Here is a 26,210-nt window from a genome sequence, read left to right on the forward strand (position 1 = left end):
ATAAGAGCTAGTTCCAGGACAGGCTTGAAAGCTACAGAGAAACCCTGTATCAAAAAACTACAAAAAAAAAAAAGTCTTGTGTATGGCTTCCCAAGGGGAAATATTTATTGAACACCTACTATGTGCTGGGCGTGTGGATGATGAGCCGTAACCAGTGGCCGCTCCCCAGATGACTCCTTGACCTCCCTCCGTCCCCCCCAGGAAAATGGTGCAGGGGTGAGAATTTGCTCTCTAGCCTCTGCTATCTCTAAGAACCCCAAACTCGTGATAATAAAGCTGATTTAAAGTGTTACTTTGTTTGTCCGAGGAATCGGACTGTGCATAGCGTTTGGGAAACTTAGTACCCTAGGTTCATCCACATAGGTAAAAGGAGGTTAACTATAAATTAAGGGCAAACACAAATTGGGGATCGTAGTTCACTGGGGGAATTATCTGAAAAACAAGAGTCTCTACTAGTCAAATACACAAGGTGATATATGCTGTGTCCCTCATCCAAGGACATTTAGCTCTAGCCAGAGATGCCTAAGGTCTCAATAACGGGAGACAGGAGGATCTTGAAGTTGCGTTGCAGCCTCAAGGCTTTACCTCAATACTGAAAAGCCTGTGATGTACAGTCAGGAGGCATTCTGGAAGAGCATCGGCCACCGTTTAAAGAGTATCCGCCACATGCCCATTACAATTAACACTTCCTAATTCTTATGAGTGCCACTAAAGGCCATTTCACCCTTTCACACACCGAAACCCGAAGATGTCATTCACCTAAAAAGGCAGGGCTCCCTTCATCCCCTTTCAAGTTTCCAAGCCACTCAGCTCTAAATTCACACGGCAGGTGGCCATTTGAAGACCCAGGTGTTGATCCTGCTCCCTCTTGGGACTAACCAGAACTGCTCAAAAGCCAAATTAAGTTCTGTATTCCACTTCCAGGAGCCCAGGCAAGTCTTTGCCCAACCTTTGTCTACACAAGCTCAGCTGCCAGTGAACACGGTCACACTCGGATCCCTTCTGCGATGCCTGAGGGGAGGGCAGTGATAGCCAACTCCCAGTCCCTGACTACTTCCTGTGTGTTGGGCCACTGTTAGGACCCAAGCTTGTATTTGAGAGCAATGCACCCTGGATCCAAACCTTCTAGCACCACACCTTCCCTGACCCAGTAAGTCGAGAGAGGAGGTGAGAAGGGCCAAATCCTACATCAGGATCAGTCTGAGGGAGGGAAGGAGCCTAGTTTGGGGGAGGGGGATCCCAAAGAGTGAAACCACTTCCTGTGTTAGAGCTAGTTCCGGTGTTGACAGAGAGGAGCTGCAGGAGAGGTGGGGATGGAGGGAGCAGTGTGGCCGGTTAGAGGGGCTACTGAGGCTCTGGAAATGAGAAGGCCAGAGTCTGTCCCAGTGGGGAGCCTGCGCCACTCCTGCAGCTGGACTTCTTCCCGGTCTCTGTCCTCCCCTGGGGCAAGAGAGGTCAAACAAGCTGTTTGGGTGGGAAGAGAGAATGAAGGAAGTTGACAGAGATGGGCGGGGCCCATGGGGGGGCTGACCAGGAACCCAGCTTCCTGCTCAGTACCCAGGCATCCAGCCCCCAGCTCACCCCCCACCCCTTCCAGCCCCCATTCCCCTCAGGAACCCAGGGTTCCGGTCCTCCTTCCAAATTCCAGTCACCCCTCCCCCATCAGTATCTCTTCCCAAGACCAGGGATGGAGGCCGAAAGACCCCCGGAAGAAGAGGATGGTGAGCAGGTGAGCTGGGTGCCGGGGTGGGGAGGCCAACACAGGGAGAAGGCCCCGTGAGGACCTAGAGACGGATGGACACAGGAGACTTGGAAAACCTTGGGCACACTGAGGCAGGAACAGAAACACGGGAAATGGGTCACTGGCCTAACCCTCTGCCCACACCTCCCCCTGACTGGTACGGACATGTCTTGGCATCAGGGTTCCCCGAAAGATGATCAGGGCTGGCCCCCTGTGAACTCCACCACTCGGCCTTGGCGATCTGCTCCTCCCTCCCCTCCTCCTCCAGGAACCCGCCACACAGGTACCCCACCAACCCTGGGAGATCCTAACCCATTCCGTTTCCCAGTGTAGGCCCACTAACCATCGTACCTGCTCACCCACCAGTCCCTAACCCACAGTCTGTCAGCTCACCTGTCCCCATCCCTTGCTACTCCACTCTGCCACCGTCTCTGGGTCTTAGCCCTCCTCCCTTCTCTCCCATAGCCCTGGGCCCCCGGTCGGGCTCCCTGCTCTCCCTGCAGACCGAGCTCCTTCTCGACTTGGTGGCTGAGGCCCAGTCCCGCCGCCTAGAGGAACAGAGGGCCACCTTCCACACTCCTCAGGTCCCCCCAAGCCTAGCCCCAACCCCACCCCGACTTCTTGAGGACAGAGAACAGCTCTACAGCACCATCCTTAGTCACCAGGTAAGGGGGACGTCTTAGTCCCTTGACCAGCCTCTACTCCCCTCGTCGCCGGCAGAGATTTCCTATCTGCCCTACACCAACCCTAGCCGGCTTACCCAAACCCACCACCCGACTACCACTGCCCTCTCCCTCCACATCTCTAGTGCCAGCGGATGGAAGCCCAGCGGTCAGAGCCGCCCCTCCCCCCTGGGGGACAGGAGCTCCTGGAGTTGCTACTGCGAGTTCAGGGTGGAGGTCGAATGGAGGAGCAGAGATCCCTGCCCCCTCCACACACCTGCTGAGACCTAACTCCCAAACAGCCCTACTCTCTGGGACTCAAAGCTGGGCCACCCGGCATGTCTTCAACCCTGTGTGGCAGGGGTACCAGTAACCAGAGACTGAAGACCCGGCAGTATTCACAGTATTCACCACCTACTTCCCCAGGGAACTGGACTTGGGGCAAGTACTCTGACTTTGAAAATAAGCAAGGTAGGGTGGACACAGCTCTATCCTGAGCTTTCAAACTACTAAACAGGGTGTGAGGGCTGAGGCCTGCCCCTTCCTGCCTAGTAAGAGAAAAAGGAAAAGATTAAGACAACTATCCGCCACTAGCACCCCAAGTCCGAAGGCAGAGGGGCCTAGAGGCCTTAGCGAACCTTAGCCCCACCCGCCTACCCTGCTGCTGAGTCTGTCTGATGTTTTGGTTGTATGAATAAATATAATTCCCCTCTGGACTGAAGACTGGTATCTGGGGGTGGGTGGGTGTGCAAGGTGGGTAGGTGACGCCTGGGGCAGCCGCTCTCCGCGATCTGGCCAGAGGCCAACTCCCCTCCCTGGCTGGTTAATTACTGGCTCATTAAGCAGCGGCTGGAGACCTCCCTAATCGTCTCCCCCAGCCCCCAGTCTCCCGGTTTTAATTAAGTCGAACAGGGAGGGGAGTCATTAGAACAAGAAATATGAACTGAGCTGTCGGAGAACATTCCAGCGGCCGGAGTCCGCGCCACCCCGACGGTGGGCTCGGAACCCAGGTGGCCGACAGCCCCAGCCCCGCGCCAGCCCGGCCAGCCCCGGGGCCAGGCCCGTGTCTCCCGGGCCGCCCGGCCGCTCCCCGCCTCCTTCCGCCGCCGCCGCCCGGCCTGCGTCTCCCCGCCCCCGGCTCCTCCCCGTTCCTCCTCTCCTCCCCTCCTCTTCCTCCCGCTCCCCTCCCCCAGCCGCCTCCCTCGCTCCCCCTGCTCCCTCCTCCCTTCTCTCGCACACACACCCCCGCTTGGGCCTCCTCTCTCTCTCTCTCTCTCTCTCTCTCTCTCTCTCTCTCTCTCTCTCTCTCTCTCTCTCTCTCTCTCTCTCCCTCTCTCTCCCCGGCTCCATTTTCTCCGCCGCCGGGGGCCGGGGTCTCCTGTGGGGGTGCCCAGGCGGCACCCCGGGTCTCCCGTTCAGTGCCGGGGTGAACCCCCGGAGGGAGCCGGGAGGCGGGTTGCCGGGCGGGGTTGGGGCGGAGGGAGCAGCGGCCCCGGCGAGTTTGGGGGGGGAAGTCACCGGAGGGGGGAGGGGCGAGCAGGGAGGGGGCCTCAGGGCCCCCCCCAGCTATGGACGAGCGGCTGCTGGGGCCGCCCCCTCCGGGCGGGGGCCGGGGAAGCCTGGGGCTGGTGGGTGGGGAGCCCGGGGGCCCTGGCGAGCCTCCGGGTGCCGGAGACCCCGTTGGGGGAAGTGGGGGGGGTCCCGGGAGGCCGAGGGAAGCAAGACATCGGGGACATTCTGCAACAGATAATGACCATCACCGACCAGAGCCTGGACGAGGCCCAGGCCAAGTGAGTGCCCCCACCCCGGGACCCTGCTCACAGCTCTGAGTCCCTGCAAGCCCCCCTCCCCCAGGGCCCTCTCTGGATCTGGCAACTCTTTTCTCTCCTTAGTTCTGGTGGTCTCTCAAAGCTCGCTTTGCCCCTAGGCCCGAAAACCCGTACAGAGGGAACCCCAGGTGGTCTCACTCCCTCCTAACCTTTTGCTGACCCCTACACTCTGCTGGCCCATCTCCTGACTCCCAGACTTAGAAACTGTTCTCAGCCGACGCTGCCTTCCCTAACTATCCAGCTAGCCCGCCCCATTCTCTTCGGATCCAGGATCTCCACACACTCCCTTCCGCCGTGATTGGGGCCTCCAAGAGCCCTCACAGGCTTTTCCCACACACTGTACTGAAGTGTCAGGTAGGGGGCACCCCCCTCCAGGCCCCCTGCCACCTCACACTGACTTTCTTCCATCTCAGCCTCTGTTTCCCTTACTCCCGAACCTACCTAGTCACCTTTATTTCCTGTCATCTCGAGATCCTTTCTCCATCTTTTTGCTTGAACCTTCTTCCTTAGCCTCAGCCCGCCCATGGTGACCTTAACCCCTTTGCCTGCTTCTTCTGCTTCCTTTGGCCCAGCGGCTTCCCGGAGCCATGGCAGCTGATCTTGCAAGAACTGCCCTTCCAACTCCATTCCACCCCCATTCCGGCCGTCCCCCTCCTCAGATTTATGCCCCCACCTCGTTCCCTGGCACCCCTCTCCTCTCTCCTGGCCCCTGAATTCTTTCTCCTCCCATTCCTCCTAAGGAAACACGCCCTAAACTGTCACCGAATGAAGCCTGCTCTGTTTAGTGTCCTGTGTGAAATCAAGGAGAAAACTGGTACGTGGGTGTCCCCCCTTTCTCACCTCTGAGAACTGGATTTGCTCATTCCAGGGCTCAGAGTTTGACAGCTTGAAGCCTTGAGGAAAGTGAGACCCAGGGAGGCTGCTGGAAAGGGATTGGGGAAGGAACTGAGTCTTGAACAGACACTAGGAGGTTGGACCGCTGGGTGGAGGATTCCTGGGGCCTTAAGTCCACTTGCCTGCCTGCTAGGCCTTAGCATTCGGAGCTCCCAAGAGGAGGAGCCGGTGGACCCGCAGCTGATGCGCCTGGACAACATGCTTCTGGCAGAAGGTGTGGCTGGACCAGAGAAAGGGGGGGGCTCCGCAGCGGCAGCTGCAGCCGCCGCAGCCTCAGGAGGTGGCGTGTCCCCAGACAACTCCATTGAACACTCAGACTATCGAAGCAAGCTCGCTCAGATCCGCCATATCTACCACTCGGAGTTGGAGAAGTACGAACAGGTGAGGAGAGAAGGCCCAGGGAGCGAGAGGCTCTGGAGGTCTCCCCAAGCCACAGAGCAGCTCCTCAGCAGCCCACCTGCCCCAACAGGCCTGCAATGAGTTCACAACCCACGTCATGAACCTGCTGCGGGAGCAGAGCCGCACTCGTCCTGTGGCCCCCAAGGAGATGGAGCGGATGGTGAGCATCATCCATCGCAAGTTCAGCGCCATCCAGATGCAGCTGAAGCAGAGCACCTGCGAGGCTGTCATGATCCTGCGCTCTCGCTTCCTGGATGCCAGGTGGGGCTCAGGGACCCCTGAGCCTGGCCCTCCAGTACCTGGTTCCCTCCCATACTTCTCCAGGACCCCTGGGCCGCCGTGTCCCCAGGTCACTGTAATAGTGATACCTCCTGGAGTTTCTTGGCAGGCTCAACGGTTCTCTTCCTTTGTAGACGGAAACGCCGGAACTTCAGCAAGCAGGCCACCGAGGTCCTGAATGAATATTTCTATTCCCACCTGAGTAACCCTTATCCTAGTGAGGAGGCCAAAGAGGAGCTCGCCAAGAAGTGCGGCATCACTGTCTCTCAGGTACTTTGGGGAGGGGGAACAAGAGGCAAAGAGTTCTCAGGTGTTACCTGGGCAGGGTGTCCCGGAGAAGGGGTTCTGCCTGACCCCTTCTGCCCAACCCTGCAGGTTTCTAACTGGTTTGGTAACAAGCGAATTCGCTACAAGAAAAATATTGGGAAGTTCCAAGAGGAGGCCAATATCTATGCTGTGAAGACAGCCGTGTCCGTCGCCCAGGGGGGCCACAGCCGCACCAGCTCCCCAACGCCTCCTTCCTCTGCAGGTGGAGCCCACGGCCACCCACAGCCACTCTAGCTGGCTGCTTTGCATGCTTCCTATCTATGCAAGATGATAGCGAAGAGGATGTTTTGGGGTGAAAGAGACCAGGGGTGTTGGTGTCAAGGGGAGGGTCTCCTCAGTGGATAGGCAGGGAAGGTTCCCAGATAGCCTGCTCTGGGGGTGGGACTGCTGTTCTGTGGGTAATTTGTATGCAATCCATGTGCATTCCCGGAGTTTGCTTTCTGGGAGCTAAGGGTTGTGTTCATCTCCTGTCTACAGTCAGATGATCCCCTGTGCTTTTCTCTAATTCTCTCTCTCTGCTCTCCCAAGGCTCTGGCGGCTCTTTCAATCTCTCAGGATCCGGAGACATGTTTCTGGGGATGCCCGGGCTCAACGGAGATTCCTACCCTGCCTCTCAGGTCAGGAGCCCTAGCTCTTTTCTCTTTTATGGTATGCATGGTGGGGCGGCAGGTACATGTGCCACTGCATGTGCTGAAGTCAGGGCAGCTCTGTGGTTGCCGTCATCTCCTGCCTTTAGGTGGGGTCTGGGGACCAGAACCAGATCTTCAGGCTTGCATGAGCTATGTCACCAGCCCCACCCCCAAGCATACAAGGCCTGCCTAAGGCTTCCTGTGTCCTGTGTCCGTGTGTCATGTCTTTCTTTGTCCCCTGCAGGTAGAAACCCTCCGACACTCAATGGGGCCAGGGAGCTATGGGGATAACCTCGGGGGAGGCCAGATATACAGCCCTCGAGAAATGCGGGTAAGTGGATCACAGGACCTCCAACTTTCGCACTAACCAGGATGGAGTATGATCCCCACACAGGGTTTCTTTCCCCTTCTGACTTTCATTCTCTTTTCCAGGCCAATGGCGGCTGGCAGGAGGCTGTGACCCCATCCTCAGTGACATCCCCAACAGAGGGCCCGGGAAGTGTTCACTCTGACACCTCCAACTGACCTTGCCCCTCAAGGTCACAGGGCTGGGGGCTCCCACCAGGCAACTCTTGAAGAGGACTTGGGCATCTAAAGGACAAACCCCAACAGAAGCACAACACAGAGAAGGGCAGATGGGGTCGTGCTCTCCCCAACTGGACACTCAGTGCTGGGGTGCTGACTACATGGCAGGGAAAGTGAGGTGTCCCCCTTTTTTCCGTCTTTTCCCCCTCACACAGAAAACAGATGTGTTTCTCAGATCTCTCAAATCTACACCAACTATTCCGTTTGTCTCTGGGCTCCCTGCTTTCTTTTCCCCACCCCACTTAAATACTCTGGAATCTGGAGATGTCAGCCCTGCCCGACCCAGAGATGCCAAAAATGGGGACTCCTGGACAGAGGCCCTGGGCCAACACCTCCCCGTGCACCCCCACCTTCTGCCCCTCCAGACGGCTTTATTACCTCATACGCAGCTCATCTTAAACCAATAGACTCGCTCGGTGGACAGGAGTGTCTGACTCAGTTATCTACCTCGGAGGGAGCTTCTGCTACTTTAGAGAATCGTTGGCTGGGCTTTGGAGTTGGTTTTGTTTTTTAGAAAACCTGGGATCTGTCTGTATTTTTTTTAATTGTTTTTGTTGGTAGTGGTGATCCTTAGTTTTTAATAGTTGAAGAAGTAGGGATTTTGGTGTGTGTGTGTGTGTGTGCGCGTGTGTTTTTTTAAATAAACATACTGATTTATTTTTGTTTACCCATGTGAGAAGTAAGAGCCAAAGGGGCCTAGAAAGAACAAACACAGTGGTGGCAGCCACTTGCTCCAGGCCTCCCACGGGGGAAGTGGATCTCGCAGGCACCGTGTCCTCACCTGGTCACTTAGGTGTCACTAGCTTGTGCCGGCAAATCACTGCTGTATTTGACATGGAGCACGATGCCCCTCTAGCCTCCTGTCTTCCCTCTCCCAATAACCTGTGGGCAAGGCTGGACTGAATTCAGTAATTCTGAAAAAGTCAAAAGGCTTTAAAAAATTTTTTTTTTGTTAAACCCTTTGCAGAGTGGAGAATGAATGGAGGGTGTTCTTGCCAAATTTGCTAAACACGGGCTGGGCGCTTACATGTGTCTCTCTCCCCCGGTTTCCCAGAAACAAGTGTTTCTGCTCATTTTTTTTTTTTTAATCTCATGCCAAAATCAAGGAGGTGGGGAGAAGAGGGAGGCCGCAGAATGCCAGGTATGAGTGAAGACATAAACAAGGTCTCATCTCAGCCCTGAACCCTTCTGACCCCCTCAGACATCCTCAGGATCTTCAGGACTGTCACAGTGGGGAGTCCCTCCCACCAAAGGCCCAGGCAGGAAGGTGTTGGGAGGCAGGGCCGGGGCAGTTCTCTCCTTGCCTGTAAACTTGTAGACTCACAAAGAAAAAAAAATGCAGTTTTAAATAAAGAGATTTCTTTTTTCCCTGGGTTTAGTTGAGATTTTTTTCAAAACAACAACACTAGAAACCCTCCCAAAAAGAGTAATTCTGAATGAAGCCCCAACAGGTTTCTGTCCTGTCCTCACTACTAAGATCCCAGAATGACAACAGACCAGGTTACCCATGTTGCCTAGCAACCTGCCCCAGCCAAGATGGAGCGCGTGAGCCCTGTGTGTCGGGACTGATGGAACATGGTGGGCTGGAGGAAATGAGACCCTCGGTGGGGTACAACCCTGCTCCGGGAGAGGCTGTGCCCAGAAGCTGGCAGTGCCCCAGGGCGGGGTGAGACCGCTGCTTCTAGTACCTGAAGGACTCTTGTCCCAGAGGCAGGAATTCCTGGCATTCTCTGTGAAGGGACAAGATGGGAGATGGGGGGAGGGTAGAGGGTACAAGCTCCACCTAGGGCAGTGGCCACAGCAGGGAAAGGGGCAGACAGCACCAGGAGCCTGGGGAGGAAGCATGATGCCAGCAGGGACAGCAGCTGGAGCCTGGGTGCTGGTCCTTGCTCTGTGGGGTGAGCAACTCCCATCCCACTGACCCTCTTAGGTCCAGCTCCCCTCTCCCCAGGACCTCCCTTCTCCCTAGATAATGCCTAGAATCTGGGCACCACTTACCAGAGCCCCCTACCCACCTGTCCTACCCACTGGCCACCCCTCTCCCCTTCTGCCCCTCTCCCCTGATACCACCACCCAGGAGCCGCAGTTGGTGGTCAGAACATCACAGCCCGGATCGGAGAGCCGCTTGTCCTGAGCTGTAAGGGGGCCCCTAGGAAACCGCCCCAGCAGCTAGAATGGAAACTGGTAAGAAGGCCATCCCGCTTGGCCTCTCGACCTCAGGAGCACCCCTCCCTGTCTGGTCAGCCATTCCCCAAACCGCCTGGATGGCTTAGGCTTCTCTCCTCTTGCAGAACACAGGCCGCACTGAAGCTTGGAAGGTCCTGTCTCCCCAGGGAGGACCCTGGGACAGCGTGGCTCGAATCCTCCCCAACGGTTCCCTCCTCCTTCCAGCTATTGGAATCGTGGATGAGGGGACTTTCCGGTGCCGGGCAATAAACAGGCACGGAAAGGAGGTCAAGTCCAACTACCGTGTCCGAGTCTACCGTAAGGGTTCCATGGCCTTGGCTAAGTCACTCTGCATTTTAGAAAATGCCTTCTTTTTCCCCTTTGGCCCTTGACCCTTGGCCCTGGCGTATGTGGACCTCTGATCTCCATGGCCCTGGTTCCCATGCCTGGAGTGTGAGAACCTTCAAGAGGCAGCTTCTGATTGGAACTTTCCCTCCAGAGATTCCTGGGAAGCCAGAAATTGTGGATCCTGCCTCTGAACTCACAGCTGGTGTCCCTAATAAGGTACAGAAACAGAAAATGGAAGGGTCCTTTGAACGCATCTGTGGGCCTGCATGGTCTCCCATAGTTAGAGGACGACGGCTCCATTCTTTCTCCAGGTAGGGACCTGTGTGTCAGAGGGAAGCTACCCTGCAGGGACCCTTAGCTGGCACTTGGATGGGAAACTCCTGATTCCTGATGGCAAAGGTGAGTGCCTGGTGCCCTGTACCCGACTGCCTTCTCCCCAGCATGCTCCCACATGCTTTTGGAGTTTTGTCCTACCCACTACAGGAACAATCGTGAAGGAAGAGACCAGGAGACACCCCGAGACAGGGCTCTTCACGCTGCAGTCAGAGCTGACAGTGACCCCAGCCCCAGGAGGAACCACCCATCCTACCTTCTCTTGCAGCTTCAGCCTGGGCCTTCCCCGACGCAGGCCCTTGAACGCAACCCCCATCAAGACCCATGTCAGGGGTGAGCAGGGAGGGAGGGCCTGGTCTGGCTGTCCGGGAGGCAGAGGTCAACCCCAGGGCCATCAGACCTGCTTCCAGGTAAGCTGATGGCCTCATGCCCATCCTCGCCCAGAGCTTGTGCCTCCAGAGGGGATCCAGCTGTTGGTTGAACCGGAAGGTGGAACAGTCGCTCCCGGTGGGACTGTGACCCTGACCTGTGTCAGCTCAGCTCAGCCCCCTCCTCAGATCCACTGGAAAAAGGATGTGAGTAGCCTAGGAAGCCTGAGAGGTGGGAAACCGTGGCATGCGGAGGGAAGCCACAGAGCTGGGAAACTGGCAGGAGGAGGGGAGCCTGAGAGGTGGGCTGAAGGCACAATGTGGGGCTGTGGGAATGAAGGCACGAGTCACGAATGTGGCCAGGGGTTCTTACCCATCTCCCTCCTTCCCCACCAGGGTACACCCCTGCCCCTTGCTTCCAACCCTGTGCTGCTCCTCCCTGAGGTAGGGCATGAGGATGAGGGGATCTACAGTTGTGTGGCCACCCATCCCAGCCACGGGCCTCAGGAGAGCCCCCCTGTCAGCATCAGCATCACAGGTAACCCCTCCACAGATCCAACTCCCTGCCCTACTCACATGATCCCCAAGAGCCATGCCACCCCTCCCCTCAGTGCACCCAACACCCAGGCCTCATCGGCTCCACAACAATCCTGTCAAGAGAGAAGTTCACCCTGCCCACTCACTGAAGGGAGATGCCTCTGGGCCTCCCCCCAGACAGCCCCATCCGAGCTCCAGTCCTCCCTCAGACTACTCTTTGTCTTCCAGAAACAGGCCAGGAGGGGCCGGCTGCAGGTGAGGGACTGGAGTAGAGTCAGAGGGAAGCGTGTGACTGCCGCATGTGACTGGGGCAGAGTCAACAAGGAAGGAGCCGGGTGCTGGAGCTGTGCCCTCAATCTTCCCTATGTCCCTACAGGCTCTGTGGGTGGGGCTGGGCTGGGGACGCTAGCCCTGGCCCTGGGGATCCTAGGAGGCCTGGGAATGGCCACCCTGATCGTTGGGGTCATCCTGTGGCGAAAACGGCAACCCAGAGAGGAGAGGTGAGTGAAAGGTGCCCCCCCGGGCTGCAGAGTGGGCCACCGGAAGGCTAGGGTACCGTTCCTTCTCAGGAAGGCCCCAGAACACGAGGAGGACGAGGAGGAACGCGCGGAGCTGAATCAGTCAGAGGACGCCGAAACAGCAGAGAATGTGGCAGGGGGACCTTAGGAGAGCCCAGGCAGACTCTGTCCACCAGTTCCTTCCCCGCCCTCGTCCTCCCTCTCCCACGTACGAGCCCCATTCCACCTCATACTGTTCCTTCTACAACCAGAGCCCACCCGACCCATGCTGAGTAAACACTTGACACACTTGCCTACCTGTGGTCTGTTTGTGAGAGAAGTGACCTCACCCCTGCATCCCTGGGAGCCCTGCAGGGGAGGGGCTCACCCCATGCCTCCCACCGTGCCAAGCATCTGTTCAAGCTGGGCGGAAGAGGCACCTATCCTGGAAGAAGGGAAGGATTGGGAAGATTTGCCAACAGATTATTTCATCTTTTTTTTAATTCATTTTGTAATAAAGGAGGTAGTGAGGAGTGGAAAGGAGACACTTAAGAGAACTCATATTAGACGGTGGGAGAGAACAATTAAATTAAATCAACAAGGGGAGGATGGGGGAGAGCCCACCTTTAAACACCCAATCAAGAAATCTGGGGAGCAAAGGATTGGAACAGAGGGGAATTGGGCGGCTGTCTCTAGTCCGTCCTCCTCTGGGTGAGAAGGACTGCTACTGAGCCGGCAGCACAGAGCAGCAGATTCTCCTATCCGCAGCGGACGTCATTCCTCCCCATGGCCCCCTGAAGGAGGCCTCCGCCGACAGAGACAGGGCATGGAAGTGAGGGTGGTCCAAAAGCAAGGGATGGCCAGCAGGAACCCCAATACTGATTCTCCTCTAGCTAGAGGTGGGCAGGGTGGAGATGCAGCTCAAATACTGAGCAGCCAGAAAAAGAAGAAGATGGCAAGGAACAGGAAGAGGGAATCTTGCCAGCTGGAGGCCGGGTGACCCTGTCCCAGATCCACACCTGTAGGAGAAAGGAAAGCGTCAGCAGCATGCTTGCAGGCCAGGAGGGGGTCCTGGCAGGAACTCGGGGAAAGCTCTTACCTGCACCCCTTCGGAAAGGCTCGTGGGCATTGAACACGGTGGTGAAAAAGCCAAAGGGAAAAGCACCAACACCAAATGAGAAGTGAAAGCCCCCGGTGTCACCAAACGGCTGGAAGCCCTAGGGAGGCAGGGAAGATCAGGGAAACCACAGGCTTTGGCACCGGGGGACACAGCTGGACAAGGAGACTCACCCCTCTGGTCTCTGGAGCTGGTCGCTGGCCCTGGGGGCGGGGTGGAGTTTTCAATCTGAGGAAAGAGAGAGGGAATCAGCACTTCTGTCCCCTTCTTGGGGCGGAAACTTCAATGTCTATCAGCACCGTGTCTGAGTCTCTCACCTGGGATCCTGGGGCTTCTGGCTCCCTCGCCCATAAAGAGGGACAACATTCTCCCTGCTGATGCCAGCCTTACACACGGGGCACTCTTGCCTGTCTGGCCGTGTCTCCAGCCACTGGAGAGAAAATACAAAGTGTGTTCGAACACAAAGGGAGTTTTCAAGGTCCCCAGCCCTTTCCGTTTCCTCATGAGTACATTACCTGATGAAGACAGGGCCAACTGGATGGAGGAAAAGGAAGAGAAAATGAGAAAACAGGTCAAACTACAGAAGAGCCAAGGCACCGGACAGGAGCACACTGCACCAGTCTTCCCAGGTACTGTCTGCTTTATTGTTATGTTTCTTTCCAGAGTTTCTGCAACTTCCAGCAAACTTGCTCACTTAATTTTTCCAGCTTCTCTCATCTTCAATACCCCAAGTTCTTCAACACACTTGGTCCACTCCTCCCTCCCTCTCTCTCCGGCCACCCCTCACCCCTCCCTCAACCTCTCCATTTTCTGCCTCTTAACTTGATTTCCCAATTCAACAGGTTTCTTTTCAGCCCCAATTCCATTCTTGCTCCCATTCCTCCAGATTCCCACCGTTACAGCCCTACGGTTCCCTTTCCCTCTCACTTCAAGCTCAGTAAAATCCCTATCTCTATGACCCTTTAACCTCTCCGGAGATCTTGCCTTTCCACAAGGCCTTTGTCCTTGGGTTTGACACCCCCCACACACATCCTATCTCAGTATGGACCCACAGTCCCTAGATCTCACCTCCCCTAAACGGAAAAGTCTCTCTCATCTGTTTTTAATGTCAACAGCTGGGTAGATCTAACGGGGTACCTTGGCTCAAGCCTCACCAGCACAAACGTGCAGGGTCTTCCATTCCCCATCCCACCTCACACACATGCACCTGCTCCTAAGACCCTCCTTTCCCGACATCTCATCTGCACAGAAACGATTCCACACTCCCCCACACCACACACACCAGCAAAAGACACCAGTCCCCACTTCAGGCCTTCCCTGGGGGGGCGGGGATGCCCTCGAGTCATCGGGCTAACTGCACGGCCCCGCTCTCGGGCTCCCCATCTCAGAGGAACCCCACCCTTCGTCCCATGCCCCCGACTCGGATTCTCACCAGTACAGGTGGCCGCACACGCTGACCACAGCTTCGCGAGCGGTCTCCAGACATATATTACATTCGAAGGTCGCGCCCGCCCCGCCCCGCTCGCGGTTTGGCCCTTCGGGGCCCCCGTCCTCTTCCTCCGCTGCTGCCATGGCTGGTTCTGCTTCGCCCCCACGTACCCCTTAGTACCCCCAGACACACACACATATACACTCACACTCGGTACACACACACCCCAACAAACCAGGACCGCCTACTGCCCACGATCGTTGGGCAGACTTCAAGGTTTTCTCATGACTATTGGTCGAGACGCCTGCCAATCATACAGGAGTCAAAAGACAGGCTTGCGCTAGAGGGTGGGGGCGGGAAAAGGTGTGCGTGGCCTACCCTTGCACGATGCTGATTGGCTGAGAGAGCGTCAGTCACTGTGCATGGCCGAGGGATTGGTAATAATGCGCTCGGCTAGGGAGGCTCTGATTCGTCTGTGCAGCTGCCAGTCATAGCCACAGATCCGGAGGACTGGCTCGCTCTGAGCCGCTCTCTCTCCTTCGCTTCCGCTTTCGAAGAATGTCCGGGTTCCTATTGGACTTTAGAGCGTACGGTTCCAAGTCAAACGATTGGCTGGAACGACACGGGGTGGCTACAGGAAGCGAGCATGCGCAATAAGCGGCGCGTGGGGGGCCAACCCGACGGATGCTGAGTCGACTCCGGCCCCACCCCTCCAACGCTGTCCTGTCGCCATGGCAACCCCTCCGCTATTGGCGGGGGCCTGTGGTTCAAAGGCCTCGGCTCGGCTTCATCCGGGCCTTCGGACCGGGGACTCTCTCGGCTTGATTGGGCGGTTTGCTTCGCCGCTGATTGGCCGAGACCTGGAGAGCCGGTGCTGAGCTCGGGAAAAGAGGGCAGAAGTACCAGGGTCGCAGGGTTCAAGATGGCCCCGGCCTCCTTGGGTGACGTAGAGGGCAGAACTTGGGTCCGCCCCTCCCTCCTGGAGAAGCGGGGAGCAGAAGTGGGGTTAGCCCGACGTGTGGATGGTGCGGTCATCGGTCTGCGGCGCTGGTGTTAACCCAACTCTCTCGGTTGGACGACTCAGCCTCTCTAGGTGATTCTCAGAGCAGAACCGAGCCCAAGGCCCACCCGCCTCCGTTGTAATGTGACACAGAGCAGACTGAGGTGGACCTCAGCTCCGTCTTAAGTCCTAAGAGCAGGAAAGGTCTGAGCGGGCGCCCGAGGAGCACAACCCACCCGTAGGGTGACGCTTGTCAGGATAGAGTAGATCCGCCCCTTCTTGTAATTTGCCCTGCAGGTCTTTTTCTTGGCTGGACCTCCGGGAGCTTGGGCCGGTCCAGTACTCAGTACTCATTTACCCACAGTGTGACCCAAGGCGCAGAATTAGGTAACAGTCCTCCCACTACCAAGGGCTCTTCACCAAGCTGTGTAAACTCATTCAAGGCAAAGGTGTCCAGGGGCGGGAGACAGAGACAGGCTCAGGACTGTCCAACACTGATAAAAAGTGTCCGTGTGACTCAGGAATAAAGGAAGGTGAGAAGCTGGGACTCAGTAGAGGGTACAGCGGAGCGAGGATTCCGGAGTGCTGAAGAGGTTTAGATACAGAGAGGGCGAATATGGAGGTAGGGGTGATGAGCCGGTCCCGAGAGAGGGAATCAGCCTTGACCATTCTATTACCCCTAGGAAGCAGAGTTTCATTGTCAAAGTTAGTTCCCTTGTAGCTCAGGCTGGCCTCAAACTCAGAGATGCTCCTGCCCCGGGGTCTCGAGTGCACTCCACCAAAGCCAGCAGCTAGATTGTGTCGGTTGGCTCAGACTGGGTGAGTGAAGGAACTCTGAAAGGACTTAGGTAAACAAGCTTGTAAGGGAGAGAGGGCCCTTTATCCTTAAAGGCCAAAGGGGGGTGGAGGGAGGAGATGGGGGCCCGGGACAAAGAGCAAGTGGACAGAGAGCTGGAGAGCTCGGCAGGGACAGATGGAGTTCTGGGCAGAAAAGGGTGAACTTAATGCTTGAATTTAGAAGGTACTTTATAAACGTGTGTTTATGGGGACAGGAAAAGGGGTGTTTGGAAAACCTGGAGTTACAGGGGCTGAGCATAGCGCTGCGTTCAAAGAAAGGCAACGGTCAGAGAGCAATGTGAACTAAGCTTGAGACGCAGAGGACACGGAGCAGGGACCCGGGGGCGCAGGTGCTGGAAGTGCTGGACCGAGCGCTGGAGCTGGCAGCGGCCGCGAGCCCCGCGGAGCTCTCCCGGGGCGGGGCCAGCGAGAGGTCTGGCCGGCGTGGGGAGGAGATGCTGGTCTCGGAAAAGGCGATTGGCGAGGCCCGCTGCCCATCATCCACCTACTTCCTGGCCAGCCCCGGAAACCAGCACGCGCTGGGAGGGGTGGGGGAGATAGCGGCAGCAGTAGCCCCGGCCCTCAGAGAGCCGGCAGTGGGGAGGGTGTTGGGGGTACGGCCCCCCACCATTCCTGCCGATATGGGCCCAGCTTCCCACTCCCACCACCCCTCCATCGGCCGGGGCTAGGACATCCCCAAATCCTGTCGCCCCCTTGGCACCGACACCGAGACAGAGATAGAGCCAGCCGCCACCACCGCTGCCGCAGCCTGGCTGGGGAGGGGGCCCGTCCCCCAGCCCCCCCGCCCCATTGAGGTGTGGGCGGGAAAGGGGTGGGAGGAGGGCTCGGGAAGGGACCGGGATGGGGAGGGATGGAGCTGGGAGGGCCGTCTGGGGGCAGGGTGGCTGGGGAGAGGGGCCTGAGCGGAAGAATGGGAGCGGCGAGCGCTGGGGACAAGCTCCGAGGTGGAGGGCTTGCCTAGCGGGCCCGAGCCGGGTGAGGGGAGAGATAGGAACTCCGAATTTGGGACGGGGGTGTGGACAAGGGAATCGCGGAGAGGGGATTCCCTTCAGGCTCCCCAGCCTTCTGCTGCGCCTTGGCCCCACTTGACTTTTGGGTGGCTAGGACTGCTTCCTAGGAATGCTGTCAGGACCCGTTACCCTCCGGGCACAGAAGCGCTTATTTCTCAGCGGCCTTCCACGTTGGAATGGACCCGTACTAACACGGAGCGTCTTGTGGGAGGCTCTGAGCGCCTTTGACAGGTTGCGTTGTTGTGTTCAGCTGACTGCCGCTGTAGGGAAGGACGTTTAAACACCCATCGGAGTGGCCCTCATCCTTCACGTCCCATGTCTTGTGTTAAGTTTTAACATGCTCCAGTGCCAAGTGTACGGGAGGACTTGGCGTGTCACATCTGTTGGGGGTTTCCATGTTGCTTACAGGCTTTTTATTTTCACATGCTTGCTTGTTTGGCTTCGCAGGTGCTCATCCACAGCCCTGGAGTGTGCAGGATCTTCCTGTGTCGGACCCAGTGGCTAGCCCTGCTGTGATCAAAGGTCTTGTTTGCCTTCATGTGGTTCTCACCACAAATCTGCAAGCCCTGTGATGTGACCTGTCAGTGTGGCGTAACCATCATAACATGTACTTCTGGTTGCACCTGCCATTTATTTCAAATGTTTTGGGACAGGGTCTCTCTGTGTAGCCTAGGCTGACCTCAGACTCACAGAGGTCTATCTGTCTCTGCCTCCTGAGTGCTGGGATTAAAGGCACACCACTATGCCCACCTAAGTCGTTTGTTTGTTTGACAGTTTCACACAGCCCACACTGGCCTTGAACTTGACACGCAGCCAGGCTGGCCTGGAATTCCTGGTCTTCTGCCCTCCATGTCACCACACCTATGTCCCATGGGACCATTTGTTTGCTTTGCTGACCCCTGACCTGTGTCCCTAATGTTTCCCTCCACCGCTGTGAAGTCCGTCCTGTGGTGAGCCCCCAATGTCGCGCCCCTGTGAACTGAGAGAGATGACATCTTCAGTCTGTACGCTGGCTTCCCTGTGGTGTGTGTAACTGGGTGTCTGTAAGGCTTGTTGTCAGTATTTGGGGGAGGCGATGTTTCCTGATGTTCCTTCATCAGAGCGTCCATCCCTGGCCTGCAAGTGTAGCTCAGAGTCCCAGCACGTGCCCAGCTTGTGAAAAGCCCTGCACTGCAACGTGAAAGGAAACAAAACAACCATATTCCCTGCTACTGACTGATCCATTTGTGGGCGTGTCTACAGCCTTAGAAAACCTTCACCAAGATTTACTGAGCGTTCCCTGAGCCCGCTTCTGTCTGGGCATGGACATAAGACAGTCCTGTCACAGTCCCTGCTCACGGCCCAGAGGAGGTGAGCAGGAAAGGCCAGTGAACTTTTTTTCTTTTTGTTTTTTTAAGACAAGATTTCTCTGTGTAGCTTTGGAGCCCATTTTGGAATTCACTCTGTAGACCACACTGGCCTCGAACTCACAGAGACGCACCTGCCTCTGCCTCCCGAGTGCTGGGTTAAAGGAGTGTGCCACCACTGCCCGGCCAGTGAACTCTTCTTACCCACTTTGTGTTATCATCAGTTCTCAAGCCCGGTGAACAGCAGAGTTACCTGGAAGGCATGTTACAATACAGGCTGGCCCGGTGCCCAGGCTCATTATGTCTGGGTGAGGCCCAGAAGTCATATTTGTACACCTTGACAGCCTCTGACTTGGGGCGTGGTGGCCCACACCTTCAGTCCCAGCATTCAGGAGGGACGGCAGGAAGAGTGTCGCGACCAGTCTGGGGACAGTCAGGGATATGCCAGGAATCTGCAGTGAAAGCAGGGGCCTGGAAAGGTGGTACTGAGTGTGTGGAGCCAGAGGAGGCAGGGCCTGCCAGCTACAGGGAGCAGTGTGGCGGAGCGCTAGCTCACGAAGGACCTGTGATGAACCTGAGGAAGGCAAGAAAACCATTCTGGAGATGGAGTAGAGATAGAAGCAAAGCCAGCTTCTCAAAAACGGCCTTTCGGAGAGAGGAGTGCTCAGATTTAGGGTGCAGAAAAGCCTGTCTGTGGAGGGAGTGGAGGGCAACGCTAAGGGAGTGCGGTATACAGCTGGTTCAGGACAAGAAGGCCTTTGACCTGCCTGGAGACAGGTCCACAACACAACACCCTTTTTATCAGCTGTGACCCTGCTGCCCGCAGTGGGCAGTGGAGTAAAGAGGAAGCACCCAGAAGGCGGGTTCTGCAGGCAAGTGTCTCCCATGCCTGAGCCTCTCCCCATCCTAGCAGGTGGTTCCATATACTCCGCTCCCCCTCTTGCTGACCTGCCTGCCCACATTGCCTCCTCCATGAGGCTAGAGGGAGAGAATGGTCGGGTTGGTTTGCCTGTCTGCAGAAGTGCATTGGTATGTCGTGTGTAGGCTCATAAAGGACTCCACCAGGGGAGAAGAGATTTTTCTAGACATGTGTTTACATTCCTTTCTCTGTCACTAGGTATGGTAGAAATTTATGTATGTGTGTGTATGCCTGGGATTTCCTGGGCCTTGGACATGAGCCTTTTCCTTGTTCCACTGTATTCTGTCACTGTCTCCATGTCTGCTGTGCGTGTGTGCGTGTCTGTGTGTGTGTGTGTGTGTGTGTGTGTGTGTGTGCAGTGACAGTATGCAGCAGGGCTCCATGTCTGCTGTGTGTGTGTGTGTGTGCAGTGACAGTATGCAGCAGGGCACCATGTCTGGTGTGTGTGTGTGTGTGTGTGCGCGCGCGTGCGCGCGTGCAGGGCTCAGGAGCACAGGATGTCTAGGCTTAACAGAGAACCTACTGCTAAGGAGCTGTGTGGCCCCAGGTGAGCTCTTTCCTGTGGAACCAGTAATGTTGATGGAACTTTGTAAACGCTCCTGGCCATACATAGGGTTGAACATACTGTATAAACCAGCACTGTCTACCTGAAATAAAATGGAGCTGCTCTTTTGTTTTAAATTTTTAAATTTTACTTATTTTTTTATGCCAATCCCAGTTCCCTCTCCCTCTGCTCCTCCCGCCCCTCCCTGTTCACCCACTCTACCCCCATCTGCTCTTCAGAGAGGTTAAGGCCTCCCCTGGGAAGTCATTTAGGTCTAAGCTTCTGATAGCCACAGTAAGAAAGGCGAAAAGAAGCAGTGACATCCGTTTTGTTGGTATTTTTAATGGAGCCCATCAGAGCCGGAGGGTTCAGTACTGGTGGTGCTTTTTCCTGGCATCCAGCACAGAGCGGGTGTTATTAATGGGGTGTTTTACATGCATGCTTTTCACCCAGAATCCTCAAGAGTATGGTGTGCATTTAATATTCCCAGTCCCTCACCATCAGGAGTGGCCTGTCCAGAGCAGGCCGTGGTGCCTCATGCCTGTCAGAGGACCGCTGTGAGCTAGAGACCACCCTGGGCTACGGAGCTCCAAGTCAGCTTGGATTAAACTGAAACTTTGCCTCAAAAAAAAAAGTCCAGCCACAAGTGTTAGCTTGTGCCTTTGCTGTTCCCTTATCGCTTAGCCAGAGCTGCAGCAGTCAGCGGTCAGCTGTCTCAGGCTGGGTTCGTCCCATACCCAGAGATCTTCCAGCTTTGCCTCCTGGTTTACCTGGCTCCTCTCACCTACAGGTGACCAGAATGGAGCTGTGGCCCGGGGCCTGGACGGCACTGCTGCTGCTGCTGCTCCTCCTGCTGTCCACCCTGTGGTTCTGCAGCCCCAGTGCCAAGTACTTCTTCAAGATGGCCTTCTACAACGGCTGGATCCTCTTCCTGGCGATCCTCGCGATCCCTGTGTGCGCACTGCGAGGGCGCAATGTCGAGAACATGAAGTAAGTAAGGCGGGGCGGGGCGAGAGCCAGTGGGTCCCGAGGGAACCCAAGGGTGAGGCGAGGCATGGAGATGGGCATCAGTGGACCCCACTGGGCCCCCTTGCCATGACCCCACAGGATCTTGCGTCTGATGCTGCTGCACATCAAATACCTGTATGGGATCCGAGTGGAGGTGCGGGGGGCTCAGCACTTCCCTCCCACGCAGCCCTACGTTGTGGTCTCCAACCACCAGAGCTCCCTCGACCTGCTCGGTGAGGCCTCATCACAGGGCCCCGTCCTCTAGCTGAGCCTTCTCTTCTGACCCTGCTTCCCTAGAGACCTTAATTCCCCCTCCTCTCAAATGTCCCCCCTGCTCAGGTCTCCTCTCCCGGGGTGGGTCTGCCCTCAGCAGGCGCGCATGCCTCTAGTCAGGTTTGATTTCTCAGGGCTCCTCCAGTCCTCCTCTCTTCAGTTTGTGTGGGTGGTGGCCGCTCCTATCCTGCTTATACCCTCATCCGTACCCTATCCCCACCCCCGCCAAGGGATGATGGAGGTGCTGCCGGATCGCTGTGTGCCCATTGCCAAGCGGGAGCTACTATGGGCTGGCTCTGCGGGGCTGGCCTGCTGGTTGGCGGGAGTCATCTTCATTGACCGGAAACGCACGGGAGATGCCATCAGTGTCATGTCTGAGGTGGCCCAGACCCTGCTCACCCAGGATGTGAGTCCTCCTGCGATGGGGATTGGGGGGGGGGGGTTAGGGAGCAAATGGCTGCAAACCCCTGATACACGGTGCTGTGTCCTCACAGCAGCCTCTGACCCTCCTCTTTCCCTCAGGTGCGAGTCTGGGTTTTTCCTGAAGGAACAAGAAACCACAAGGGTTCCATGCTGCCCTTCAAACGTGGCGCCTTCCACCTTGCAGTCCAGGCCCAGGTGATCACTGCTGTCTGTCTGCTCATCAGCATCCAGACCCCTTCCTTCCTTCCTTCCTTCCTTCTTTCTTTCCTTCCTTCCTTCCTTCCTTCCTTCCTTCCTTCCTTCCTTCCTTCCCGGGACAGATGCACTCACCTCCCTGGCTTGGCCTCTTCTCCCCAGGTCCCCATTGTCCCCATAGTCATGTCCTCCTATCAAGACTTCTACTGCAAGAAGGAACGCCGCTTCACCTCGGGTAAGCTTGCCTGGCTTGAGCGCTCTGAGCAGGTCTGGGGAGGCCGGGGAATGTCCCTGAGGCGGGGGACCTTAAGTACCCACTGGGGCGCCAGGTAGGTAGGACCAGTCTCTCCAGGAGGGACTGAACAGTCTGGAAGGGAAGGTGAAGCTGGCGTGGGCAGAGCTGTACTGATAACAGCTCTGAACACTGTGACTGCACACTGGAATCCTAGAGAGAGGCCTGGACAGCGGCCTGGGGATTTTGTTAGCAGCTGGCGAGCAGAGCAGTGGTCATCCTGGCTTACAGGAGAGACCCGGAAGGTGGAAGGAAGGCATAGTGGGATGGCACTAGAGTTGTCAGAGACCCAGGAGTGCCAGCCATGATGCTGTTCCTCATTCCCTCCCCCCCAGGACGATGTCAGGTGCGGGTGCTGTCCCCAGTGCCCACAGAAGGGCTGACACCGGATGATGTCCCAGCTCTGGCGGACAGAGTCCGGCACTCTATGCTCACCGTCTTCCGGGAGATCTCCACTGATGGCCTGGGTGGCGGTGACTGTCTGAAAAAGCCTGGGGGAGCGGGCGAGGCCCGGCTCTGAGCTTCCTCCTACCCTTCCCCCCTTCTTCCCCACACCTCTGACCCAGAGCCTGAAGCAGGGCCAGTCCCTCTTCCTGGGTCCCCCCACCCCCTACTCTCCTTTTTGAGTCTTCAATTTCTGAAGTGAATATGGATACAACATCACTCCATGTCCTTCCCCACCCCACCCACGGACTCTTTCCGCGTGGGCACAGTCTCCACTGCGATCCCCACCTGCCATCTTGTCTTGTGGGACAGTTGCCTCCCCTCATCTCAAGTGGCTCATTGGAAACAAGGGTGGGAGACATTCCATCCCATGCTTCCCCAATGGTCTCTTTGTGGCCTTCTCTTCCTCTCCACCCCACACTGGACAGTGGACTCATCTGTTCTGTGGAACAATCCATTCCTCACGCCAAGTCCACAGATTGAGTGGGCCCATCTGCTCGTGAGGACTCCTCCCGCTGTGGCTGGAAGCTGCACCTGAGTCCTCCCCAGCTCACCTGGGGACCTAACTCTTCAACACTGTCACCCTCAGCGGGGCTGGGCTCGTCTAACTCGGAGGCCTCATCCCTGCCCATGCCAGGGGCTGAGCACACTTCAAATGCCAATTCTGCTTCCCCGTCCCTTTGGTAGAGGTCTCCAGGGTCCTGGCCCAGCACCATCTAACCAAATTCTGGAGTGGTGGACCTTAGAAGCTGTGCTCTCTGCTCCCTGGGGCCTTAGGGGAAAGAACCTGACCCTGGTGAGAGGGAGAGGAGGGCGCTTAATTTATTTTTCTTTTGAGGCACCGCCCCTCTGAGCCAGTTCTCATTTCCTCCCCGTGGCGCTGGCCACTCCCCTGCCTCCCACTCTAGACCCATTCCTAAGACCCAGGAGGTAGGCAAGGGGCAGAAGGAACGAGTGGGATCCAGTTTTGTGTGGTTGGTTTTTATTATGGGATAACAGCAAACAACTGAGAATAAAGAGAAAGAGAGATCTGGGGGCTTTCTGTGGCTCTTTGCGCCTCTGTGGTCAGGTGGTCGATCCCCCATCTACTAATCCAAGATAAGGCCGGTTCTGTATAAATTAGGGATCCAGGCTGCTGCGGGAGTTCCTTGTCAGCCGTGGAAGTTTGGGCCCAGGCTGTTGTCCTCACAGGCACCTGGTTAATGGCAGAGAGAAGAGGTGGCTGTAGTCAGGTCACCCAACACTAAGCAAGTGACCCCGGGGAACAGAGGGGGAGGGTTTTGAGGTGAGGTGCTGAGCTGACAATGTCTTTAGTTGTGGAGGAGGAGCAGGGGGACTCACAGGCACCCAGCTTTTCCTCAAGCAGCAGCACCTGGTCACTGAGGGACTCGATCCTGTCACCCCGGCCCCACAGCTCAGCCACCTGTTCTGGCTGCAGTTCTTCGGGCGGCATGGGCAACACGGCTCGGACCCAGGCCCCAGCCCGTGTGGCCCACTGCAAAGGAAAGTGGTACCTCAGGATTCTGGCGAGGTCCCGGGTGCACACGCATCCCCTGAGCCTCTGCCCACTGCTCGCCTGCTCCAGCCGCTCCAGGCGCGCCCGCAACTCTGCGACCTCCCACCTCAGGTTTTGCTCCTCACGTTCCGCTTCCCGTACTAGGACAGAGAAGACTGTGAGCATGGCCTCGCCCACTACGAGGACCCAGGCTCACCCCCAGGCATCCCATACCCACCCTCCACACTGAGGATGCTGGCACTTGTTGAAGATTCCAGAGGCCCTGCTGCACAGGTGCGCCCATCCGAACTCAGAACCAGGGGGTGCGGACAGCCACACGTGAAGCTGCCCAGGGTGTTCAAACAGCCATGAGAACAGAGGTTGAAGCTGGTCCTGCATTCATCGACGTCTAGTTACCAGAAAACAGAGGGGGCTGAAGGGGGCAGGGCGCCACGGTGGGTGGGGCGATCCCAGCACCCGCCCCCATTGTGGGGCAACCTGCCTGCTCACCCACGTGGCAGTGTTTCCCTCCCCAGCCTGGGGCACATTCGCACTGGTCCGGTCCAGTGCAGACACCTCCATTAAGACAAGGCTTGGAGCAGATGGCTGGGCGCATTTGAAAGGAAAGAGAGTTAAGACCTGGGCTCAGTGCCAGGCCCAGCACCACCCAGTGCCTCCCATGAAGGCCTCAAGCCCCAGCCTCACCTTCACAGGTGAGAGCTCCTGGATGTGGCTTCTTCCAGCCCTGGCAGCACACCACGTGTGTCTGCTGAACCTCCCGCCTCACCTCCCGCCAGGCCACGCGGTAAGTGGTCCTAGAACATAGAACGGGGTCAGGATTCCGGGTACCCATCCTGGGCTTGGTTCTGGGGAAGTGCTCGGGCGTCACCTCTCACCTGTAGGTGCTGCATACGCGCCTGCCAGCACACAGGGTCAGGTAGGGCTTGTATACCGGTTGACTGTAGGACTCGTTGTATCGGAGTGGAACCACCAGGGTCTGGTTGGAGCAGACCCCCACACTGCAGCCATGCCAGGGTGGAGGTGGGAGGCACTGAGTGTGGCAGCCCTCAGCAGCTGCTGAGGCCAGGTGCCCTCATTCTAAATGTTCAGTTTTGTTTTGCATCCTGCCAAGTCTGCCCCCACCCACAGTGTCCTCACCTTGGCCCTCCCCCTTTGCTGTCACCTTTGTTTGAAAGCTCCTTTGCGCCCCTCGCCTGACATCAGTAGCAGGAGAAACGAGAGTCCAATCTGGAAACCGCCCAGCTCAGCCCTGAGCCCCATGGTTCTTCCAGACTCTGTGGGCTGCAGACAAGCAGTTACAGGCTTCTCTCTGGCTGGTCTAGCCTCAACCCTCCTAAAACAATCTCCTGAGGTCAGGACGTTCACTCTTTTAAACGAGCACTCACATGGTCTGCAACAGCCTGTGCATTTCGTCGGACATGTCCTGCCATCAGTCAGGCTCTCCTTAACCCGGAGCTCATGGCCAGCCTTCCCACACAGCCCTTCTCACTGTGCTCCCTCAAACTGTAGAGAGCCTACACCTTCATGTCTCTCCCACACCATGGCATACACACCAGACACCAGACACACTCCTCATTCAGGAGCCTCCTTCCCATCCTAAGGCCAAGCAATCCCAATCCCGTCCTCCACTGACTTCCCGGCTCCCTACCTGTTTCCCTGTCCTGGGAGTCTGCAGCCCCAGCAGCTGCCGCTCAGACTGGTGGGTGGGCCTCTCCAGCTTGGAAAAGGCAAGGGGGCGGGCCCAGACAGCGCTCTACCACTCCTGCTCCTTCCCACAAGGCTCTCAGTCTCAGGCCAGTCAAGCCTCCCTCACCCTCTCTTCAGCCAAGCTGCTTAGAAGGAACTACATAACCTTTGAAGGCCCCCAAATCAGGAGTTTCTGGCTCTAGTGGCAACAAGCACCCACCCCCCTTGGACCTAACACAGACTGTGGGAGAATGTGAGGACCAGGGAGACGGGAGAACTGAGCAAGGGCAGGTCATGCCAAGCAGGCAAGATCAGCTGAGGAAAGAAAGCAGTCACAGAAGGGCAGGGGCGCCCAAGGCACCAGGGGAAACTGCCTCCATCCCTTGATGGCATTTATTGGGGGTTGGGGGACACCACCCCCAAGCCAGAACAGACAGGGCTCTATTGTCTCTGTGAATTCCTCCTCCCAGGCAAAGGGAGACTCACTGTATAGCCCCTCACCCAGCCCTGACCGACAAAGGTCAAAAGGCATGACACATGCCCACCCTGACCCTCA

General features: G+C 57.0%; 7 protein-coding genes across 27 annotated transcripts in view; 5 read left to right on the forward strand and 2 right to left on the reverse strand.

Annotated features, from left to right (window-relative positions):
• LOC119822487 (H-2 class I histocompatibility antigen, L-D alpha chain-like) overlaps positions 1-26,210 on the forward strand; it is a 741,986-nt gene that overhangs the window by 129,928 nt on the left and 585,848 nt on the right. The window lies entirely within an intron of this gene.
• Positions 18-2,799, forward strand: Gpsm3 (G protein signaling modulator 3). 7 transcript variants are annotated; one of them, XM_038341898.1, is made up of 6 exons: positions 18-216; positions 925-1,150; positions 1,681-1,729; positions 1,922-2,024; positions 2,207-2,406; positions 2,550-2,799. In XM_038341898.1, exons 2-6 carry the CDS (start codon positions 1,104-1,106, stop codon positions 2,685-2,687), a joined length of 537 nt encoding a protein of 178 aa, XP_038197826.1. In that variant the 5' UTR covers positions 18-216; positions 925-1,103; the 3' UTR covers positions 2,688-2,799. The 7 variants fall into 7 exon arrangements, with proteins under 7 accessions (XP_038197826.1, XP_038197830.1, XP_038197829.1 ...); XM_038341902.1 differs by lacking the exon at positions 18-216 and having other exon boundaries at positions 1,099-1,167; XM_038341901.1 differs by lacking the exons at positions 18-216; positions 925-1,150 and adding an exon at positions 1,280-1,307.
• On the forward strand, positions 3,957-7,766 carry Pbx2 (PBX homeobox 2). Its single transcript, XM_038341848.2, is given in 10 exon segments — positions 3,957-4,094; positions 4,096-4,193; positions 4,973-5,046; positions 5,260-5,507; positions 5,596-5,786; positions 5,939-6,074; positions 6,180-6,333; positions 6,660-6,748; positions 7,005-7,091; positions 7,193-7,766. Coding segments are annotated over 10 exon segments (1,293 nt in total). The 5' UTR covers positions 3,957-3,971; the 3' UTR covers positions 7,286-7,766.
• Ager (advanced glycosylation end-product specific receptor) lies at positions 8,588-11,908 on the forward strand. 9 transcript variants are annotated; one of them, XM_038341837.1, is made up of 11 exons: positions 8,588-9,243; positions 9,423-9,529; positions 9,637-9,829; positions 10,011-10,098; positions 10,146-10,258; positions 10,343-10,525; positions 10,637-10,767; positions 10,957-11,098; positions 11,326-11,352; positions 11,474-11,597; positions 11,667-11,908. In XM_038341837.1, the coding sequence occupies exons 1-11, from the start codon at positions 9,189-9,191 to the stop codon at positions 11,761-11,763; spliced, it is 1,260 nt and encodes a 419-aa protein (XP_038197765.1). In that variant the 5' UTR covers positions 8,588-9,188; the 3' UTR covers positions 11,764-11,908. The 9 variants fall into 9 exon arrangements, 8 of the variants coding, with proteins under 8 accessions (XP_038197765.1, XP_038197764.1, XP_038197763.1 ...); XM_038341836.1 differs by having other exon boundaries at positions 10,011-10,075; positions 10,171-10,258; XM_038341835.1 differs by having other exon boundaries at positions 10,011-10,075; positions 10,171-10,525; positions 10,637-11,098.
• On the reverse strand, positions 12,078-14,399 carry Rnf5 (ring finger protein 5). The gene is made up of 6 exons (XM_038341912.1): positions 14,144-14,399; positions 13,227-13,245; positions 13,029-13,141; positions 12,885-12,939; positions 12,694-12,811; positions 12,078-12,613 (listed from the first exon to the last, which is right to left on the reverse strand). The coding sequence occupies exons 1-6, from the start codon at positions 14,281-14,283 to the stop codon at positions 12,516-12,518; spliced, it is 543 nt and encodes a 180-aa protein (XP_038197840.1). The 5' UTR covers positions 14,284-14,399; the 3' UTR covers positions 12,078-12,515.
• Agpat1 (1-acylglycerol-3-phosphate O-acyltransferase 1) lies at positions 14,995-23,481 on the forward strand. Of its 5 annotated transcripts, none has more exons than XM_038341886.2 (7): positions 14,995-15,233; positions 20,608-20,807; positions 20,925-21,058; positions 21,329-21,504; positions 21,621-21,716; positions 21,879-21,951; positions 22,344-23,481. In XM_038341886.2, the coding sequence occupies exons 2-7, from the start codon at positions 20,617-20,619 to the stop codon at positions 22,526-22,528; spliced, it is 855 nt and encodes a 284-aa protein (XP_038197814.1). In that variant the 5' UTR covers positions 14,995-15,233; positions 20,608-20,616; the 3' UTR covers positions 22,529-23,481. The 5 variants fall into 5 exon arrangements, with proteins under 5 accessions (XP_038197814.1, XP_038197813.1, XP_038197816.1 ...); XM_038341885.2 differs by lacking the exon at positions 14,995-15,233 and adding an exon at positions 15,534-15,673; XM_038341888.2 differs by lacking the exon at positions 14,995-15,233 and adding an exon at positions 16,049-16,161.
• On the reverse strand, positions 23,418-25,753 carry Egfl8 (EGF like domain multiple 8). Of its 3 annotated transcripts, none has more exons than XM_038341872.2 (9): positions 25,617-25,753; positions 25,131-25,249; positions 24,844-24,966; positions 24,653-24,762; positions 24,458-24,553; positions 24,186-24,356; positions 24,029-24,108; positions 23,794-23,947; positions 23,418-23,647 (listed from the first exon to the last, which is right to left on the reverse strand). In XM_038341872.2, the coding sequence occupies exons 2-9, from the start codon at positions 25,226-25,228 to the stop codon at positions 23,604-23,606; spliced, it is 876 nt and encodes a 291-aa protein (XP_038197800.1). In that variant the 5' UTR covers positions 25,229-25,249; positions 25,617-25,753; the 3' UTR covers positions 23,418-23,603. The 3 variants fall into 3 exon arrangements, with proteins under 3 accessions (XP_038197800.1, XP_038197799.1, XP_038197801.1); XM_038341871.2 differs by lacking the exon at positions 25,617-25,753 and adding an exon at positions 25,354-25,602; XM_038341873.2 differs by lacking the exons at positions 24,029-24,108; positions 25,617-25,753 and adding an exon at positions 25,354-25,604 and having other exon boundaries at positions 24,187-24,356.

This window comes from Arvicola amphibius, chromosome 9 (genome assembly GCF_903992535.2).
Source record: "Arvicola amphibius chromosome 9, mArvAmp1.2, whole genome shotgun sequence".
Classification (NCBI taxonomy): domain Eukaryota; kingdom Metazoa; phylum Chordata; class Mammalia; order Rodentia; family Cricetidae; genus Arvicola; species Arvicola amphibius.